We start from the raw sequence: 22,181 nt of genomic DNA, 5'->3' as shown, positions 1-22,181 counted from the left end.
GGGATAGCGTGCTAGAGAACGCATGCAGAGAGGGGGCTTGCAACGGGGCTCCGCGAGGCTAAGTAGTGCTAGTCCCAAGGACTAAGTAAATAGATTTGGAAGAACTCAAGAAGTGTTGGGGAGACTTCTGAAAAGGCTTTGGCGTGTGCGGCACGGTGGAAGTTAACCGCTGATATAACCGACCTGCTGGCAAGGTGAGGAGACTCCAATGCGGCCACTAAACTGTTGGTGTCTGGCTTACCGTCGGTGGGCTGGTGTAGTGCAAGGCAAGATCTGGTCATCGCCAAATTGTTGAAATGGATTCAGTCGGAGGCTGTGTGATCATCCATAGAGGTTTATTGTAATGCAGCAGCCCACAACGCTCCCAGAGCAGCTAGCCAGAATCCCACGCCACAGAAACTGCCGTCTAACACAACCATCGCCCAGGAACGTGGGGCAACTTTTGTAAGTATATCGCTGGGTTGCCGCGTGTCCTCAATCAAGAATACACAACAGTACGCAAGTTACACTTACTACACTTCCTCAGAGCAGGTCCAGGTGCGCCGATCTGGTTCAGACGACCTCTCCACTTCTCCGCTGTGCCACTGGCCTGAGGCAGGCACCTCAGGTCTGCCTCCTCCCAACCATTTCCAGGGCTGAATGTCTCTCTGGGCACTGTGCCTCTCTATGACTTAGCTGGGGGGGGAGGGGAACGCAGAGGAGGCTGTCTGCCACTGGCAGCACAAGCTTTGGGTGGGGGTGGTGGCCTCCCCGCTCTTACCTGCCGTCTCTGGACAGCAATAGCCCCTTTCCCCTCGCTCTTCACTGCTGCTGCCGCAGGGCGGCAAGCACAGGGACCGCCACAGGCGGCCAGAGGGCTAGCCACTGAGGCATTGGTCTCTGGCTCATGTTCCGGGCTGCCCTCAGTCTCAAGGCAGTCAAAGCGCGTCCCTGCCACCTCGCTGTCAGTTCAGTAGACTCCACTACGGCTCCATGCCACTTACTCACTCGGGTTGCTGGTGAACGTTTGATGGCGATTTTGCCTCAGATCATGGGTTGCTGAGCAGAGGGATTTTAAAGTGTGTCCACCATCTTGCCTTGGCTGGCCACGCCCCAGCAACCCAACCTATTGATAGAAGCTCGGTCATCATAGATATATGCAAGAATGGTTCACAAGCGTTTCATTTAAGTATACATATGGTGGAAATTTGGAGTAGATTCAATTCGGCCAACCCAACACAATTATTGTATTCTACACATTATGCTGTGTGTTCATATCAATAATGTACAGTAACCAATCTAAAGACCCACTGTTTAATCTGAGTCAATCGTAGGTAAATTTCATAATGTGGAATTTTATTTATTTATAAAGTTTTATATAGCGCGAACTATATGCATCTCAACGAGTTGCCGTTCATGTGGCTGGGTGAGACTGGCGTTTACATTTTTTTTTTTTTTTAAATGTTACCAATCGAGGGGTTGATTTATATGGCCACTGGAGCATCGCTGGTTGAGTCCTGGCATTTGTTTCGAAATTGTGACTATTTAAAGTGCTGAATGAAGCGATTACCCGCCAGCCAGGAATTTAGTCTCATCTGAACTAGCGCAGACAGGCAATCTGTGCCTGTCCCCGTCCGCTTTAGTAACGGTTGCACTGCCTGTTCACGGTAGTTCATTTCATTCAGGAATAGATTTTTTTTTTTGTATGGGCCCCCCAAAAAGATGACTGCACACAAAGTAGTTTCTTGGTTTGGGGGCAGGAGGGCGGGGGAGGGGGGTCGAGAGATCAAAAGTTAAAATAACTTAAATAGCTTTTTAGGTAGCACATTTTTGCCTGAGCAATATGCTTAAGTAATTACACCTGTGAAAATGGAATTCACAAGTTTGTCTGGCATACACCTCGAGCTGTTTCATTTTTCCAGGTCTGCTTCTAGAAACATGCACATTTCTGAAAGTCTTAGTTCTGCTCCCAGGCAAGGTTAAGGCAGTTTTCTTCCTTTTCCTTTTAAATATTCACATGCATCCAGCATGTTCTATTAAAAGATGACTCCAAGTAATGTTATAGAAATCGCATTGTAGTTTTGAAACTGTGAACAGTGTACAACTTTTGCCCGTTTTTACCACGTTGCAAATATTTTTGGGAACATTTTATTTTGCAAGCAAAGTACTTAATAGTTAAGCTAAACTGTTTGCAACCTTTGCTTGTTTTTTCACATTGTAAATATGTAGTTTAATTGAAAAATCAGTTTTGTTTCCATCCTACTGCATGTATTTCACATATTTAAGAGCATTCTGGGAGAAATGTAAAATGTAAATAAACCACAAAATTGTTAGATTTTGCAAACATGCTTGTATGATTTTATATTGGAACAACTAAGCAGTGTAAGCGGAGCTTACAGCTCTGTGTATTTCCCCAGAGTGCTCGCTCAGACAGTAAAATCTTTGCATTAGGGATACATGAATATCATTTTGAACATCTTAACACTTATGTCTGCATATTTCGCTGTAGCAACAACAGTTCTTTTCCACAGCAACACTGTGGCACTTGAAACGTGCAGTCAAATTAGTGCTGTAGTGTCTTGAGGCTACTTGTGAAAGGGATAAAAATCATCAACACGTGTTTTCTTGGCCCTCAAGCAATATATGTTGGGTGTTAAGAATTTCACAACCTAGAGCAGTGTTTTGCAAACTGTGGGTCGTGACCCACTGGTGGGTCGTGAGCTGGTTCTTCGTGGATAGTGAAACTCCAAGAAATAAATAAAGCTGCCTTTAAATTCATTCTCTTGTCACATTTTGCTGTGCCAGAAAGACAGTGTCTCCTGTTTTCTGTAAGTGAGATTTCCATAGCTAAAAACAAATATCGTTGGAGATACTTCATCGAAGTTTCGGATTTGTTGCTAAACATGCAGAGCAATTTAAAGCTAGGCAATTAGTGGTTACATGGTGCATAATTTCAATCTTTGAGATTGTAGCTACCCCAAGACCCAACCAGGATGTTAATGCTTAACAAATCTAAAGATTTTACCAGATGGGGGAAAGACTATACTTTTAGTACTTCTCTCCAAGTCAGCTTTTTCCCATCCCAACCAGTCTTAGATCTGCTGTGCCCAGTTCTGCAAGCAAAGGAATTTGATTAAACACAGAAACATTTTAGTGCAGTTGAGAGGACGCAGTTTGTGCTAACAGAACCTTGTCTTGAGACCTTAGAGGTTTGCTGTTTGTCCCTATTATGGTTGACTGGTGTGCACTGCGGGGGTGAGCGCTACTAAGGTTAATATTTCTTTTTCAGATATGTTATGCCATCAAGTTTTTGGTTTGAAAATAGCCAACAATTCGCTCCCTAAACAAACCAGAAAATACATATTTCCCTGAGCCTCTAACCATTTCCAAATTATACCCGCACATGCTCACTGTGATGAGGACCATCTAGGTCAGGGGCAGTGATGACTGGCTTCGAGGTTCCGTAGAAGCTGCTGGAGGCAGTACGAGAACTTGGTAAGCAGGGAGAGGGGGCGCAGCCTCCGACAGTAGCAGGTGACCCAGTGCCATATGCCTACATGCTGGATTACAAGAAGGGGCATGTTAATTGCTTGAGGAGGAAGTGGGGTGAGGACATGTTGATGCCTTGCTCCCCAACTACAAGTGGTACTGTCTTTTGTGTTGAGGTTTATGCTGAGGCATTAAACAATCTTGTGGGGCAAATTATTTGCCTGGTGCCATTTCCTTTCTTCTCGATTCAAGTAACTCTTTGATTGTCCCTGTAGTAGTCTAAGTGACTCCTTATTCAGACACCTCATAGTCTACCCTTGCAGAGTATAGTGAAGTTGGTGACTAAGTGCAGACAGCCAATACCGAAACATTACACTAGCAAGAAGGGCCTGCCCTTCCCAGCAGATGCCAAGGTAACAATTGCCAGTCATCTGCCATTGCCCCTCCCAAAGAGACCATATTGCTGTTTGCCTTTCATGAAGAGCTCAGGGGTGTGTGCTGTGCCATTCTAAATATACCAGATTGTGCACTTTCTAAAGACTCTCTAATTTGCATTTGTAACATGAATGCACTTAGTATGTGTCTTTTCAGACGGACAAGACTGTATGCCTTGCACTTCAATGCTAGTGTATCCCATTCTTGTCAGCCTGTATTCACGCTGCATCAGACCTATGCCATTGCACAATGCTCCAGCCTGTTTTCACTTCCCATTCTTCAGTGGTACACCTGGTCTGCTCTTCCAGGCACCCCAGATTGTTCATAGCAGGCCATGCATGTATTGTGTGTGTGTGTACGTGCTCTATATATTGACAGTGTATGGTGTAGTGTACAAATCTATATGCTTGTATAACTCTTTTTGGCATGTGTAGCTGTAGATACTCATGCTGTGCTTACTCTTCTCATCTAGTGTTGGGCTTGGACGTGTGGAACTTGTTTTTCTTCCAAGAATTCTTAGTCACAAGATATAGCGACTCCACCTATTAGTGAAAATGAGCATAGGCATCGGCTCTATTGCTAGATTCTTTTTTTTTGTTTTCTTCTGCTGTCCGTTTCAAACGTGTTTCATTGAGCTCCAAGTTGGTGCCTCAGATGTGATCTTCGGGCCCATTCGGATCCGCTAGATCCATTGATATTCTACAGTCATTGTGTTCCCCTTTTTGTCATGCTTCTCTCATCTGGTTAGACTACAGACTGTCACCCCTCTCAGGGCCTTTTTCCTGTCAAATTGCCCACAGTGTCACACCTAGTATCCATGGGTAGACCTTTGTCTCAGGAGCACAAAGAGTCCTTCTGTGACGCTTGTCCCAGTGTCTGAAACAAGACTCTGATACTGTCGAGACTGGCAACTCTCGTCCGTCTCCATGGCGCAATGACAGGAAGATGACACTCCAGATCTGTTAAGTGAACAAGATGTCTAAGATGATCCCCCAGCATGCAAACGCTCCGTGCACAGGGGATGCGTCTCACCCGGGAGAACAAGATCGACGTAGCTGGTAAGCATGTAGCTCCGCAATTGTAAAGTGCCCTTTTTGGATGGTCTCTCCCCCACCTGCAAGGCCTTAGTGTATGGTACCAGTAGTACCCAGGGTAGGGATGTAAAAGAGGTACCAGGGCTGTAGCATGTATTGTGCCACCCTGAGTGACTTGAGTTGAAGTATGCCGGTCTGCCATGTCAGCCCAGTATGAGCAGTTCGCATGCTCGAGTTTGACCCTGCACACACCATGTGTGACTGGATCACCTCACTGCATTTAATTTCAGACACTCCTAAGGTAGGCCTCCTATAGCCCTGGAGGCAGGGTACATTATATTGTATGTGTAGAAGTATATGTGCAAGCATAAACTGCCCTGTGGTAGCCGTCTAACCGTAATTCTAACTCAAGTGACCGGCGGTATACAAGTTACCATGGGCTGGCATTAGCACACTACCTCTATGACGAGCACCATGATAGCCCGGCTGATTTCTTTAGTGTCAAAAACTGTGCTTTTTAACCCCTGTCACACTAGTAGTGGTGAGGTTCAACCAGCATGTACCCAGGTGGCCATTTAGACAGAGCCCACCTAGTTTAACCAGTGTTCTCATTCCTTGGTGGGCTTTTTCGAAGCTTTGCCGCCCAGACGCAAGGCTGACCTCATGCTGGCAAGTGTGTGCTGCTCCCAGAGGTCAGAGACAAAGGACCTGTGTGAGCAGGAGGTGAGCCTCCACCCACACATGCATGATGGCTAGTGAATTATACCAGTGTGGCGGCGAGCCTCAAAGGCTTCACTGACCCCACTGGACAAAGGAACTGTCCCCCACTTAAGGACAAAGCCTCCCTTGCCGCAGGCACTGTTTTTCGCGGGCCAGCTGGAAATTCGCTATGCAGGAGGCGTCCACCTCCACAAGGCTGACCACAGCCTTGGACCTGACAGCGGAGGTGTACGACTGAAGATAGTTCTGGCCTACTTGAACTAAGGCTGAAAAAAGGTTTCTGACTAGTTTTAGTGACCTACACCCACAGGATGTTGTCACTGCTGGGGCAGATTAGCAGCAGGACTAGATGCCCATTGACTACTAGTTCTCATACCCACTGATACCCCCTAATTCTAGGATTTAAGGGCACCCCAGACACCAGAACCTCTGATTCGATATTATGCCAAGAAGATACCAGTTTCAATGACCAGGCAGGATTCCACGAAGAGAGGAGGTAAGCTCTGCACCTGTGGCAGCCATCCTTCACTGGCTGAACGACCTGGCCCAGTGCCGACTCTTTGTTCTGTTTCCAGAGGGTTTTGCTCCACTCGCACCGCTCACACCTTTTGGCTAAGGTAACCACCTCCAACACTGCAAGCCTTATTGACAGCTCCGTTTCACAGCTTAAGTGCACCTCTCCACCGTGATCCCCTAAGCCAGATAAAATTGTGCTAGCTCTTGTGAACAGGTCTTAGGACTCCAGAGACCATAACTGAGTGTGTTCCGTACTTTCACCTTGCAACACTAGTTTTCAAATCCATCTCTGTTCCAACACCACCATCCAAGGTGCTCTCTACTGCTGACACAGGAGCGCACAGTATCCAATCCAGTGACCTCATAGGTTGACACGCCTGGCTGCGTATATCCGACTTCAAGCCAAAGCATCTGCTCAAAGTGCTTTTCAATGGAGAGCACCCTTTCAGACCACAGATTGACCAAATGCTGGAGAATAAAAAATCACAGATACTGCAAAGGGCCATGGGAGCTTTGCACACACCATCTGCCCGCAGCTCCTGTTTGAGATCTCAATACCATGGCGGCTCCAAGACCCTCTCACGAGGTCCCAACATTTTTTTAGGGGCAACAACCACAGTAGACCACTCTCTGCAGCTACTTCCGATAGGTCTACAGGGGGATAATAACTCCAAGGGCGCCTACTTTCACATCCGATTCACCACGCTCACCGCAGTTTCCTCCAGTTAATGGTAAGTGGTCAGCATTATCAGTTCAGAGTGCCTCCTTTTCGGGTCGCCTTTTGCCCCCAGAGTGTTCATTAAATGCCTTGCATTCATGGCCATTGCACCTCAGGCGACCCAGCATTCACATCTTCTCTTACCTCCACGGCTGGCTGATTAAGATCGCAACTGAACCCCATTGCTTAGCTCCCCACCAGGCCACCACGATCCTTACGGTCAAGGGTTCACCATCAATCCAACCTCTAGCCCCATGCCTTCTTAGTGGCATTCCTCAACTACAGTAGAGTCTTCCCCAGTCCAGCAAGAGTTCAAGCCTTCTAGATCTAAGAATTTGGTTACCTTAACATTCCCCTGGAGTTCATGGTCCTCCTCAAGTAAGCACATAGCCCCTCCACTGGCCCCTGCTATGCTGCATAATGGAAATGTGCATTCACTACTGTCTCCACAGGCACATTGACCTTCTACATACAGCCGTTCTGCATAATCTATCTGTTTTACCAGCAGGCCTCAGGCCCTTCCTACACTTCTTTCAGGTTTCACTTGGCTGCAGTTTCCAGCTACCTTCAGAACGGGGATTGTACCTCACTATTTAGGGTCCGTGTCATCAAGGCCTTTATGTAGGGAGTCCAGCAAGTCAAGCCAATGGCCCTGTTATGAACCCTTAATGTTGTCCTTACAAGATCCATGGATACTCCATTCAAGCCCCTACACTCTTTTCCCTTACAATTTTTTTTCTGGAAGGTAGCCTTCCTCGTCGCCATCATTTCTTACAGATGTGCGAGTGAGATTCAGTCTTTAACCCTGGAAGAGCCTTTCATCCAAGTCCACAAGGTCGAATAGTCCTCCAAACTACCCTTAGTTTCCTCCCTAAGGTAGTCTCCTCTTTCTACTTTACCCACACTATAGAACTTCCAGTGTTCTGTTTATCCAAATCCAGAAGCAGAGGGCTCTCCATTGACTCGACCCCAAAAGGTCCCACGTAAAGGCCATGCTCTTTCCAAACCCGAATTAGCATGTTGGTTAGTCAAATGTATTCATATCTGTTATGCCAAAGCCAATTGACCTTTGCCTGCCCGTCCCAGAACCCATTATACCTATGAAAAAGGGGCCTCTATTGCTTTTTTGGGTAAAACCCCTATAGCGGCCATCTGCAAAGCAGCCACATGGGCTACTCCACACACACATTGGCTAAACATTACTGTGTGGGCCAACGTTGGCCTGGCTGTACTTTGTACCCTTTTCTAGTCATGCATCCTCTGGCTAGCAACCGCTTGGGGGAGAAATGCATTTCAGTCTATGCACAGCATGCGTATCTACAATTACACATACCATGAACTGCAGATGTTAACTACATTGTAAGCAGCTGTTTGGGTTGTGGCAGGTAGTGCTTTAGATTCACATGCGCTCACCCTTCTCCCCAGAAGCATATGGTTGCTCCCGATGCCTTTTTAGGGCTCTCCCCTAGCGATGCAGTGCACAGCACTGCTCGCGCAGGCGAGAGTCCTTTTGTCCGGGGTTTGAAAACAGAGCCTGGAATTGCACATGCTGGTGCGTGTGCTTTTCCTTTTGGCTTCCGTTATTGGGTTTGAGTGCGTGTTTTTTTTTAAACGGCACCCAATAGGCCAAAGGCAGGCACATTGCCCTGCCCATGGCCTATTGTGTCTGTTACGTGCACCAAAGCCCACGTGGTTTCAATTATCGTGCCCAGACACTGGCGTGATAGTTGAAAACATATGGCTCGCTGTTGGGCGCGCACCACTCGCGGCCTTGTTTTTTTTTTCTTCAGTGACGTTTGTTCTTGGTTTGCAGTTGCTTGGCAAGATCGTGTCATTTTGAGGATTATTTCCTTTTCCTCTCTCTGTATTTACATTAGGTTTTGGTCATGAGGTTCCTCAAGTAGTCGTTTTGTTAGACTGCAGCTGCAACATGTAGCTTGAAACCCAGAGTATGTTTTATGAATGAGGGACATTTTAATTTCTGATTGATTACTTTTTTGTTTGAGAAGTGCTTGCTGCTTGGATGCCTTTGACGGGCGGTTGCACCAGACAGAGCTCGCTCAGTAATCCGGCCGCAGGCGCGAGTGGTCTGCTCACGTGACCTCCCTATCTCTCTTACAGGTATGTTTGGTTTTCATGGTTTGAAACCGATGCGCCTCTGCCGGCTGCTTCCTTGAGCTTCACATTGTTTTGGGTAATGACCAGCTCGGACCCTTCCGAGGGGGCAGGGGCCGCGCGAGCGCTGCACTGGCAATGAGTCATTGCGAGTTTCCAGCGCCCCTTGTGCGGTCTGGTTGGTGCACATACCTCTAATGCGTTTCCTCAACAAGAGACAGTTTTACAGCCTGCAGTGAAATGTCAGGTGAAATAATAGCTCGATTTGTTTCTAAGTCCCTAATTTCTAATTAAGGATTTACAGGAAACCTGCATTTACCCAGAGTGCCTCTGCTTCTGGCCTGGCTCGGGGTCTTGTGGGAGTTAATTTGACAGCTTGGTTGTATATCGAGGCCTTTCACTTCTTCATGTCATCACTTACAGAGGGGCCTCATATTGAATGGTTCACCTTTAAAAGTGTATCCCTTCAGGGAGAGCCAAGTCATGTAATGGTGGCGGTTGTAAACAATGATCTCATCTTACCCTTAAATATGATTGCTGCAAAGACAGTGATTGGTAGCAAGGAAGTAAATCACACCCTCGATCCATCAAGTTGACCTTCCTGGAGAGAAGCCATAGATTAAATGGGCAAAAAGACTGGACTGAATCTATACCCTTATACTACCTACCTCCTGAAAGATATTCCTGAGCTAAAATAGCAAGAATGTAATTGGCATCGAGGTTTAGGAAGCCATGTTGGGGGCTATGCCTCTCCTTACAGGGCGATGATTGAACTGATATAGAGAATGACCTGCAGCCGTTACATGTGTATACATTAGTCTGCCCCCTCTTAAGCCACTGGAATCCCCTCTCCCAAGAGTTATGGTCCAACTAGAGGCCAAGGATTGACTTGACATGTGGCAGAACCACCTATTTTGGTGGAACATCCCAGGCAGAGACCAAGAAGTGAATAGGCATGGAGACTAACTTCTCCTCATTTCTATTAGCAGGTCTGGTGGCTTAGGGGACTAACACGTCCACTGTAGGTGCCTGTGTCGCCCTCATGGCCACAGGTTCAAATCCTGCCGGGTCCCCTCTGCCTTTCATCCTTCCGAGGCCGGTAATATCAGTACCATTGAGTTGGGTAACAATAAACATCTGCTATTCAGCAACAAGATACCCTTCTGGGTGAACGTGCACTTTACAAAAACATGTTTTGTTATACACATGTTACTCCAGATGAAGCGTTGCCTGAGAGCAACTAAAAAATAAATCCTCTAGTAGGTCTGTGGTATTTTTAAAACAAGCATTTGCAATGCAATAGGTCTCGCATTATTAAAGTTTAAGCTATTGGTGTTGCGTCTATGCACAGCATGCGTATCTACAATTAAACATACCATGAGCTGCAGATGTTAGCTACATTGTGAGCAGCTGTTTGGGTTGTGGCATGTAGTGCTTTAGATTCACATGCGCTCACTCTTCTCCCCAGAAGCATATGGTTGTTCCAGATGCCTTTTTCTCTTTTTAGCTTTATTTTTGCATTGGCCTCTTCTTAAGTACCTCTGTACTCCGTGTGGGACTGCTGAAGCCAGAGTGAAAATGTGTGACTTTATTTATTTATTGTTTTGTTTAGCCCAGGAACTGAGGAGAACACAGTTTGAGTCCAGAGCTGAGACAGTTAAGAGCCTCAAGTGCGCGTGTGTGTGTGTGTGTGTGTGTGTGTGTGTGTGTGTGTGCGCACATGTGTGCATACTTTGTGTATGTGTCTGCGTGTGTCCCTCCTTAAAAACCAAATTGATCAATGAAGGTATGCCTGGTGTTAAAGTTCACCAAAAGTAATGGTGCACCCATCACAGGGGGTTCATCCCTGGCACAATTGTTTCTGGTCCTGGAATGACAGTGGTAATTGCACAATAATGGTCATCCTTGATATATTTTGGGCATTCTTGGTCTAGTGCTGTCCTACTGACAGCAATCACTGACCTAGATTAAGAGCTTGATTGGCCTAATTTTAGCCATCCCTGACGTAATGTTCCCCCCACACCACCTTTTCGTAATACCGTGGGCATCCTTGCCATTATCTTGTCCATTCTTGGCACAATGCTGGCCATGGTATAAATGTGGGCATTGTAAGCATACAATAGCATTGATGAAGTTACCCTAAACATCCATGGCCTATGAGATCGATTTGTACAGGTCAGTATGTGATGAAAATGCCAAGCCGATGTCTGGGTGATGTGTAGTTACAAATTAAAACCTACTTTCAAAGAAATCATTTTATATTTTCAGGAAAGATTTTTCATCTATGAAATTGTTTTTTGTTTGCCCGAAATGGCAAACAATATGTAGATTTTCAGAAACTGATAGTCTGATGAAGACTAAAGGTTGCACTTAAAGCTCTTGGTTGCCTGAAGAATTGGTTGGTCACTATGGATAATCCTGCTAAGGGTGGTCACTACTGTAAAGCTAACATATATGGTCACTATTGTACTGTAAAAACATTTGTTGGTAGCTCGAGAGGATTTTTCTTGAGCACAAGTAGCTCTCGCTATAGAAAAGGTTGCAGACCCCTGGACCTTCCACACCCCCACCTTTCTTCTGTGGGCCGAGCTCTCCTCTCTCGCAGAGGTCATGGGATCAGGCACTATGCCGGCAGCCGCTGTCAGCTCAAAGATAAGGCTCGGGTATACTTTGGGTCTGCATTGGAGTCCATGCATTGGTATAATTGCTGGAACCATAGGTCTGCACTGGTCTCTTGGAGCAATATGGTTGTTAGCAGTGCCTGCACATCCTATGTCCCCATCCCTTCACCCCTCGACACCTCTCTAAGGCAGTCGTGGCCGGCATGATTCCCGGGGGGTGGGGGAGGGAAGGGGGTTAATTTAATAAACAGCGTTGATTGTGTAGGACGCCGTCCATGCAGGCATCTATGGGGAGGCCGTTTTCTCCATGCAGGCCGCGCTGCAGCCTACATGGATTAAACAAAGTGCGCTATGACTGGTTTGGTCGGCACTGAGGCCGACGAAACAGTCAGCCCCCATAACATTGGGCTAGCCACTCCTCCCAGGCCTGCCCACCCGCCGCCCCCAACCAGGCAGGCCCTTCTTCTGCTTTCTCACAGTGCGTGAAGCAGAAACATAAAATGGCATTTATACCATTTTGCGTTTCTGCTTCTCGCACTGCTAGAAAGCAATGGTGCGACGCTCCGAGGCCCACTTGGAGGCGGCGCCCCTGCTCTGAGGGTCTCTGGATAAACGAAGGCGACTCACTCAATTGTCTTCGATTGCACTTTCTGTTGCTCTCTGGAGAGTGGGAGTGGAAAGCCCACCCACCTCTTTAGAACCGATTCTCATGAAAAATTGATTCAGATTTGAAGTTTCTATAAAAAGCAATGTTTTCATATTTGATCTATTGACTCTGCTCTGTAGGTCTCAAAATATTGGTTGCATTTTACTGGATTCTGTTTAGTATAGGTTCTACTGAGAATCTTGATCAGCATTTCTTAAACTGCTGGACAACACACCTCCTCCATTCCACTATTGGTGTGATCCATGAGCTGCTCTGATCTCTAGTGTTCTAGAAGGACAAGAATAACACTTCACCAGTTTGCTTTAGGTAGATAGATTTTTTTTTAACTAGTTCAGACTACAGCAGAAGCACGGTGGTGCCAAAGCAACTTTGTATGTGGGTGTAACATGAAAGAAAATAAGTGAGCTTTTATTAATGTTAAGTGGAAAGTTGGTGACTAAAGCGGGTTTTTAGTGTTGGTGCTATGAGTCTGCCCTACTGTAGGTTTGATTTACATTGGTCAGTTTAATCTAAATGTTAGCATTTTCTTGTACTTTTTGTCTTTAGGTATCAAAATGACTACTCCAGCGAAAGAGAACGTCCGTCTGAAGAGTTATAAGAACAAGTCTTTAAATACTGATGAAATGAGGCGGCGGCGTGAAGAAGAGGGGCTTCAGCTGCGCAAACAGAAACGTGAAGATCAGGTATATTTTCTAGTCCCCTGCACATACTTTCTCCACAAGTGAGAGCGAGGAAGGGGTGCCCTTTAGAAAGATTCCCAGAGGCGTGACATTTTGCAAAGGCAAGGCCTTCTTTGGTGCAGACACTGTTGGTCTCAATGCCCTCCCATTCCATGAGGTGACCAACAGCTTGAGGAAACTTAATTCCGACAGAATTAAGTAATTTTCGGGATGCTTTGTCTGAAGCCTTAAGCAAGACCAGTCCTTCTTCGTGTTCGCACCTACTAAAGATATATGGTTAATCTTTTCTCTATAAAGTGTACACATGATTGTATTTTCTATTTTCTTGATTTATCCCTTGTCTGAATTTGAAGTGAACTTCATACTCCGTTCTAATGTGTAGAAATATTGAAAATTCCATGATAAAAAAGTTAAAGCTACATACTTAACCATTTTCGATCATGGTTCGGATTTGTGCCCTTTCTTTCATCCATTCTTAATCTTGGAGTTTTGTCCCTGCTAATGCTGGTTCTGGAAACTGCCCCATCCAAGATTTTGAGCTCTCTCTGTCATTTCCACTGTACTTTCCCAGATACCCCAGCAGGACATTGGGGAGGATGAGAAAAGCTCCTTTTTATGCAACTGTTAAGTCCTGCCTTGACTTGTGGGGCCTAGAACCTGGCAAAGACACTGACCTCAAGGCTGTTACTAATATACTAGGACCTAAACCCAACCAAGTTGTGTCACTTGGTACTAACCTGGGCTCTATCTACAACTATACCAGGGCCCATGATGGAAAAAGAGCGTACCAGTGCAGTGGTGTAGCTGGTTTCACGTGTTACAGCTAGCACTAATTTGAGAATCCCTTGTCTTTAAGCAGGCTCATAGGCTGTGATCAAAGACACACTGATTCTAGCTATCTTCGGTGTCCGGACAACCACACTAAAAGTGGGTTCGAACTCCAAACCCTCTAGCTCAGGCTGCTGTGGGCAATTGCAGTCATGACTTCATCTTCCACATGGACATGGTGGCAAAATCTATTTTCTGGCTTAGGGCTGGAGGGTCTCTAACTCATACCAACACCAGGTTCATGACTGGTTATGAGCTATACCTGTGGCATATGTTTGACCTTTACAATTCCTTGCTCCCACACTATTTCCAGAAGATCTGCACATGTATACTTCACTTCCCTTCCACCCTCATTAATACAGAGTACCTGGGCATAGGTGGGCCTCATTGGAGTCTTTGCACCTAAAGCCAACAGTATAATGTGGGCCCGCTGCCAGCCAAACCTAAGGGCTATTCAGATAGTACTGGACAGATTAGTTTTTTTGTAGCTTATGAAGGCCTTTCAAGACAATCATTCTTTTGCTCCAAGTCTCCAGGAGCTGGACTGTGTTCCTCATGCCCACACCCTCCCATCTAAACTAAGATGCTTTTAGGGGAAAGATCAGACTTGCACCCCAGGCATCACAGCGGCCAAGAGGTATCGGCGCCTTTCCTCTGTCTCTATATTCTTTTGTCCTTAGTCCTAGAAGGCTTTCTTTGCTCTCATAGAGGGAAGTGTTTCTGTCCATTGTACCTAAATCAACACAGCTTATTGATCCGATCATAGTGTTAAGCTGTGGTCTGCCTGCTGCTTCTATGCAGTCCACCTCTTACCCTGTGTGCATTAGAGGAACCACTGCTTGAGGTAGAAAGGCTGCTCTTTTTAGGAGTATAGGAGCTGGTCACACCCTTTGAAAGAGGGTTGGAAATATACATGTGTAAGGGCAGAGGTTGGATGACTTTCACTCAGTCTAGTGCTTCACTGTCTCAGCCAGTTTCTCCCTTGAAGTTAAAGATACTGGGTCAGATCCTTCTCAAATAGTCAGCTGGCTTTGCTCAGTACAATGATTTCGTACACTCATCCAGTAAGGCACAACAATAGTAACTCCAATTCTTGATCTGAAACCTGCATTACCAGTGCCGCCTTCCTGAATTATTTCTTTATCGGAAAACCATAATCTTAAATCTGCTAGGACCTAACCCTCTCAATACAGTTAAAAATTTTGTTCAATGAAAAACCTAAATACTAATAGTTTTAGAGGAATACGTCCATTCAGATTTTTCTGGACTAAGTACTTGTAGAGCCATTTCTTCACCTAGTGTTTTGTCAGTCGTTCCTTAGTGCAATTACGGGAACACCATATTTTCCAGCGGCTTCTGAGACTACCTTCATCTTTCATCATGGTAATCCCCATTTCTGATCAGCCATGGCACTCAATTTATCTCTGGAGTCTGCATAAAATTGTGTAATTGTATGTTGCAATGAACATAACATTTGCATGCGCTATTTTAAGCTTGATTCAGAACTAGAAAATAGTAGTTTTATTGTTGGTGACATCTGAGCGTGATGCTTGTGAGACGTTAGCCTGTTACATGATGTCCACTATTCTAGTGGGCACCTTGCACCAGTCTAAACAACGCTTATGATGGTGGTTGTAAAGTCAACCTTATAGATCAGCTATCCTAGTGGTAGCATGGACCAGCAGTCTTAGGCTAAAACATCAGAGCATGTGAAGCAAGCTGCTTTACCAATTATAATCCATTGAATACCAAATGAAAGGACACCACACAAGGTATATACAATATATATATGTATTCATTACTAACGTAACCCCTCTGAACTCTTTGAGGTCAGAGATCGAGATACATTACAAGTTACTCAATAAGCATACCCTAAGTTGCACAAATGCAATTCTGCCCTAGGGGCCTCACGAACCATATACTAAGTAAGTGGTATAAGAACCACTTCAGGAATAGTGAATAGGCCTAAAGCCTAGGGAATTGCTGGGGCTACACTGAACAACCAAGGGATTGGAAGTAGGAGGCCCACGGGAGACGTGTGCAGTGTCTAAACACACACGGAAGTTACCATAGAGTTGAAATGGGAACGTAAAAGTTAGAAAGTAGTAGATTAAGGACACTTCCGGATGGACGGTAAAACCCTTTTAAACTAGGACACTTCGAGAGTCAACACCCACGAGAGCACCGGAGTACTGGAGTTACCTGACACAGGGAAGCCGGGTGCATAGGTGTTCTTTCGTGTCAGGTTTTGTCGCTGTTTCCAATGGAGAGCTGCAAAGAAGTGCTGCAGGCCACCAGGAGAAAAGTGTACGGGTGGATCCAAGATGTGAAGAACCTGAAAGCAGAGGGGACAGAGTCTGGGTCACTAGCCAGTGACCAGGAAGGAACCAGGCGATGTCGAGTGTTTCAGGTGAAGGTGAAGCTTGTCTCTGCAGCCACGAGGACCAGGAGTCCTCGACGACGACCAGGAGCTGGATTTGAGCTGTCTCACAAAGGATCTTGTTGACTGCGGTGTTGGTATCTGGATTGGACCCAACAAGCCTTGGCAAACGCAATCCACGCAGGAAGGGAAGATTGACTTCAGGTCAGACCAGCAAGGTCTGGGGAGCTTCTCCTTTGCAGGGAAGCTGGAGCATACCCGGAGCAACCAGGCAAGCGGTGTAGTTTCAAAAGGAAATCTTTTGAGGGCTAACTAGCCAACGGGCTAGCAACCGGGAAGACGCGTCGAGCTGAAATGCAGGAGCAGGCCCCACGCGGCACTCGTGGAGGGCTGAGCTTCGGTGCAAATGCTGCTCTCGTCTGGGGCTTCTCAAACCCCAATGCACAACTTCGAGGATACCTCAGAAGCTGCATGGTTAGCAAACAGCAGGTAGTCCAGGGTGTCTGGTCCCACGTCTCTCGTGTCCGCCATGGGTCTCAGCTTTGCTGTGGATGTGGATCGGAGCCGGAGAAGTCTGGAAGTCCAGTTCCTGAGTTGCTGAGTCTTCGGGTTCCGGTGGGAGCGTCAACAAAGCAAACCGGCAAGTCACTTGTGGTGGTCACTCCTTGAGTACAAGGGAGATGTCTTCAGTCTTCTAGTCGGAATAGAACGTCTAAGGTCCAAGAGTTTCGTTTCAGAGTTTCAGTCCAGGATGATCTAATGTCTCTAGACACAGCTCCTAGCTTTATACTAATCTAAGGGGCTGGATTACCTGCTAGGTCCCTCCTATGGGTGGAACCTGGGAAGGGGGTGGTTACACCCCTTTCCCGTTGGCCAGTTTCGCGCCAGAGCTGGGGCTGGAGTGCCCCAGCAACTGGTTTGAGCCGTGCTATGCATGGAGCACCTTGTGTGCCCCAGGCAGTGTCTGGAAAAACATCTTTCCATTGAACCCACCCTGCCCCAATCCACTACAGGCTGTCTGGGGAGGTGCTAGCACCTCCCTTGCCAGAGTTTCATCCAGCTGCAGGAGGGCAGACTCGTGACTGTGGCAGCAGCATCCATTTTGTGATGCTGGGGCTCTGTTGAACTTTAACCGGGTAAAGCAGTGCAGTAACTACATGTCTTCTTCCTCTAGAAAGGTGAACTGCTACCCCCGCTGCCAGAACTGGCGGGGGTGGGATAGTATTCCAAAGTGTTTGACACCTTACACGACTTGTTTTGATAAAGCCAAACCAAAGTTAGCATTAACTGCAAGGATTATAATGCACTTAAGAGTATATGGTATGGCTATATCATAGAACAGCTATAAGGACATGGTTCCGAAAGCTGCAAAAGGGCTCAGATCATACTAGAGCACCATCTAACATTAAACCAAGCACTCTGCCTTCAGGATTGTCAAGGCCTGCCATAAGAGTGACTTATAGGTATATATGTCTATATATATATATATATATATAAGGGTAGATATAGGTATACTATATCTAAGCAAGAGGTGATTACACCACCTTGCCCAAGCTGAGTGATCAGTCTGTGGTGTCAGTTTGGATGGTCAGCCAGGGGTGGCATAATGTAAATGTAAATGTATTGGCATTTATATAGCGCACTACTTACCCGTAGGGTCCCAAGGCGCTTCGACCGCTGCAAAACCCTTCCTGGCTTCCCTGAGAGATGGTCCCTTAATGGGTATCTCCAGGGTGAGACCAGGCATCCCCGGCGGTCTGGTGGGGCCGTTAGTGAAGATGAGGCAAGCTAATGCCCAGAGTTGCCGAGTGTGATCGCTGATCAGAGTGGGCACCGAGGCGAGAGAATTATCGAGTCCGCTGACCCTGGTCCAGAAACCTGCCGCGCCGGGAATCGAACCCTGGTCCCGGGCCGTCCTCTGCTCTCGGGTCTGCCGCCTCTAACCAGTGAGCCACACTACTTCACTACTTCCATAATACATGCTGCAGCCCCTGGTAGACCTTGGATGCACCTATGCCCTGGGTACCTATGATACACTATACAGGGGCTCACAAAGGTGACCCAATTCCCAATTAGGTATGTACCTAAAGTACATGGTATCAATTTAGAGAGAGAACAGCTAGGCTGTGGGTCTGATTAGCAGGCCCACACCCACACTAAAGTCGAAAAACCAGAGAATTTACAGCAAAAAGTGGGGGTGATCATAGAAAGCAGACCCTACTTTCCTACAATGCTCCTATCGAGAATTGAATTGATAGTGAAGCATGCATTCAACATTGCCAGTAGCGTCTTTGCCTGCTACAGTTAGGAACTGGATATTTATGCTGAAACATCATTAGTTGAGAATACTAGTGTTATAATTGTATTTAGTTTTGCTCAAAAAATGTAGTAATTTCAAGAATTTACCAGGTCAGAATAAATAAATGGCGTAAATTGGATACATTTCCTCTTCCCCAAGAACAAAAACAAAGCTGTCCGATATTGGTCTTCTTTTGGGTGCCTTTTAGTCTGTAGATATGTCCTGGCACCTGCTAATTCCAAATTCAGAACCAGAATGTTAACTACATCAGCAGTTTCTTCACTTGGGCAGGGAAGCATTGCCCCCCCTGCCTGCTGCGCTCCTCGCAGGGGAAATAAAATGGTGCTGAAAAGAATTTGTTGCCATTTTATTTTTCTGATGTGCACTGCAGCATCCAGCCTTCCCCGAACCCAGAGATATGTGGGCAGGACAGGAGCAGTGGCTACCTGGATGCTCCGAAGTGCACATGTAACTTTGGCCAGTTTTAACAGCTGGGTGGAGATCAAGCACAGGCCTAAAGGACATGAAGGAGCGTCCAGCCAGCCCACTACATCCAATCCTGGTGCTGCTCTCAAAGCATGTGAGCAGTGCCAGGATTGATTAAGGGAGATGGATGGGCCCATGCTAAAGTAGAGAAGATCGGTAGGAGCGAAGATGTGCAAGCAAAGTAATTGACAGCTGCCACTGGTTAACCACTGAGGAGTAGAACTAGTAGCAGGCTGATTAAAAATTTAGATACCCCAAAGATTTTGAGGCAGATCAATATAAACAATTGGAATATTCCAGTAAAAAAAATACATAGATGAAAGCAGGAATCATTGGAAATCTACTGGACCAGGGAGGAGACCAAAGTTGTGACGCACACACAAGGCTAAACAGTTTCCTTTTATAAGTTGCAGAGATGAGTGACTTGGAGCATGAAATATGAAATACCAGGAAGTTCTAACTCTCCATTATGGCTAAGGATTTACTATGTTACTTAAATTGCTTATGGAAAAACGTTTCCGAAAGAAATATCTGGGAAGGATTACTATAGTATAAATAGAGTAGAGCGCATTCAATATTTTCTAATTACTGTCCTACAGCTTTAAACAGAAAGTGGTCCACAGCAGTTTTCTTTCCAGTGGTGATGTCCTGGGTGTTCATAGTCTTAAGTCAACAGCAAGACAAAACTGTCTTGTTCGAGAGCAGGTCATCACCCTAGCCATGTTGCTGCTGACCTCTTAAATTGCAAGAGTTGATGGCAATAGAACCACTGATCAATATTGGGTTGGTCTCTACATCCATATCGGTAGGATGGAACATTGACTGGGACTTGAAGCCTAGGGGTTCTGAGACTTAAAGGCGTATGCTGCCTGCTTGATTTTCAGCAGAGTTTTGTTTACTTTCGGGAGGGTCAGGGAACCCAGGACCTGTTTTGGTGTAGGTAACATTGTGTGTTTACCCTAACCCGTCTGTTTCTGAAACTCCTTCTGAAAATTACAGAACACCTCAGATTCAGTCATTTTGGTGGCTTGACCTAATCAATATTAGTTTTCGGACCACTTAGATCTTCTCTTGAGGGCACACATACTACTCTTTACAGAGTGGCATACCATTCTAATCACTTTACTACTATGGCTAAACTATAGTGGCTGGTGCATGGTGATCTTTCAAGTCCTTAATCACATTATAGATTGCCATACAACTGTTCTCTCCAGCCTTTTTTGAATTTAGGGGAGAGTCTTCAGGTTCAAATTACAGTGCTTTGACTATATAAGGTGGGCCTGATCGAATGACTACGACCAATGACATGTAAAGTTTGGAGTTGGTTCCTTCCATCCTTAAGTTAGAGCCCTCTTATGAATGCACTCTAGTGAATATGCCTAATCCCTATAGTTATTACAAGAATGTTACTTTTCAAATGTTTCTATAAAAACATAATTGTCACCTGAAAGCCACAATTTGAGTTGTCTTTTAGTATGGTTCGTATTTAGTTATTCTGATTAAATGTCAGTATCTGGAATATTATATTTTCAGCTCTTCAAACGAAGAAATGTTGCGTGTGCAGAAGAAACTGAGGAAGAAGGCATGTCTGATGGAGGATTTCATGAAGCACAAATCAATAACATGGATCTTGCTGCAGTAAGTACAGTGTGGTTTGGTTATTCCTGTAATGAAAGGTTTACCAACCAGAGATGTTGAATTGATAAAGTTGATACAGTTGTGGTACTTGTGATGACAGCATTTTTTAATGATATGGATGCATGGCTACTGTCAGGTTTCTGATATTGGTAAATTTGCCCTTCCCAGGGGAAAAACACTGGTGGAAATCATGTTTTAGGATGTTACTGCATTTGTGTTTAAGGACCAGCATAAAATGCTAGCATTAGTCTATTTGAAGTGCTTAATATTTGAAGCTATCAAAAAACACTGCGATGGATGCAATGCTTGCATTAATCACAACCACACACAATCGCTCGAGGCCGCATCCCAATTAATCGTTTTTCACCCACCGTGCCACCTCAGTTTGGGCCCAGCAAGGGTGAAACCAGCCCTGGATTGCTAGTGTTTCGGTTGGCAGTTCGGGCTGGACGGTCACTTAGGAGAGGCTCCAGACTGATTTTCATATAGCTGGGTCCAAACTGAGGTGGCATGGTAGGCAAAATAAGGATGGATTGAGATGCGACCCAGAGGAAGTATCAGTGGTTGAGATTAATTCCAGCATGCCATCCATCACTTTTTGTGTACTTTAATATTTGAAGCCAGCAGTACTTTTAGCTAGTTGAGTAAGAGGTGTGGCGCAGCGGCCAGGGTGCCTGACTCCGGACTACAGGGTTCACGGTTCGATCCCCGGCTCCGGAGGCAGGTTAGCTCAGCACCATGGGACTCTGGGCAATAGCTTGCTTAATCTTCCCAACGGCCCCCAGCGCCGGGACATCTTCGTCGGAGGTAGCTGTGCGCTTTACAAATGCTGGCATTTAAATCAGTTGGAGCTTAAGTACCCAGGACCTAAACCGGGGGAAAAACTAGGTTTTATGCATAAATACTCTCGGGTGGATTGAGGGAGTTGGAGGCATGTGGTCAGGTTAAATAGCTTTACGTGCACTGCCAGATCTTATTATGCTGTGCTGCAAGACATATTGTTTAAAATGTTATGGGCTTGCAACCAGCCCACAGCATACCCTTAGTTGTTTCCTATGTTATTCGCTTTTGCAATCTTCAATTGATTACTACCTTTAGACTTCCCTTCCTTTCTTGTGTTGGTTCCGCCCTGGAGCATGGACAATGTATATGTATTCCTCCTTGTCTTTTTGCAGTGCACCATTTGTTTTTATAATATAAGCTTTTCGGTATGTAATGTGGTTTCCTACTTCTAACCCAGCTGCCTCTCTGCCAACAGCTGCAATGCTCCTGTACAGCATAGCTAAAAGACTTTGGCAAAACCATAGCTCTTACCTAGGAGAGATATATTGGCATTGGCTTTGCCATTGCATGTTTTTAGTTGCCAGTTGCTGACCATTGCTTATTTGTGCAACCTCCCATTGCTTACTCTTTTCTATTAAATTCCTGTCTGATTAATTTCGCACTAATGCTGTCATAATATGAATCTAGAGACGTTTACATGTAAAATCGGTTTATTAAAATGAACTTTAATATTAGCTTTAAAGACCGTTTCCTCTAAGAATGACAATGGAATAACCTGGATTCCAAACGGATG

General features: G+C 45.7%; 2 protein-coding genes across 2 annotated transcripts in view; one reads left to right on the top strand and one right to left on the bottom strand.

The window, feature by feature from the left end:
• NDC80 (NDC80 kinetochore complex component) overlaps positions 1–624 on the bottom strand; it is a 288,742-nt gene extending 288,118 nt beyond the window's left edge. The window contains exon 1 of the mRNA XM_086935612.1: positions 514–624. The gene's annotated coding sequence lies outside the window, so the exon portion shown is untranslated. The remainder of the gene's footprint in view (positions 1–513) is intronic.
• Positions 1–22,181, top strand: part of LOC147699012 (importin subunit alpha-5) — a 270,809-nt gene that overhangs the window by 38,463 nt on the left and 210,165 nt on the right. Inside the window, exons 2-3 of the mRNA XM_086935614.1 lie at positions 12,841–12,977; positions 20,501–20,605. Coding sequence (XP_086791740.1) covers positions 12,849–12,977; positions 20,501–20,605 — 234 coding nt within the window. The 5' untranslated portion in view covers positions 12,841–12,848. The remainder of the gene's footprint in view (positions 1–12,840; positions 12,978–20,500; positions 20,606–22,181) is intronic.

This window comes from Lissotriton vulgaris, chromosome 8, assembly GCF_964263255.1.
Source record: "Lissotriton vulgaris chromosome 8, aLisVul1.2, whole genome shotgun sequence".
NCBI lineage: Eukaryota > Metazoa > Chordata > Amphibia > Caudata > Salamandridae > Lissotriton > Lissotriton vulgaris.
Note: the sequence above shows the minus strand (reverse complement) of the source record. Positions and strands in the feature narration are given on the sequence as shown.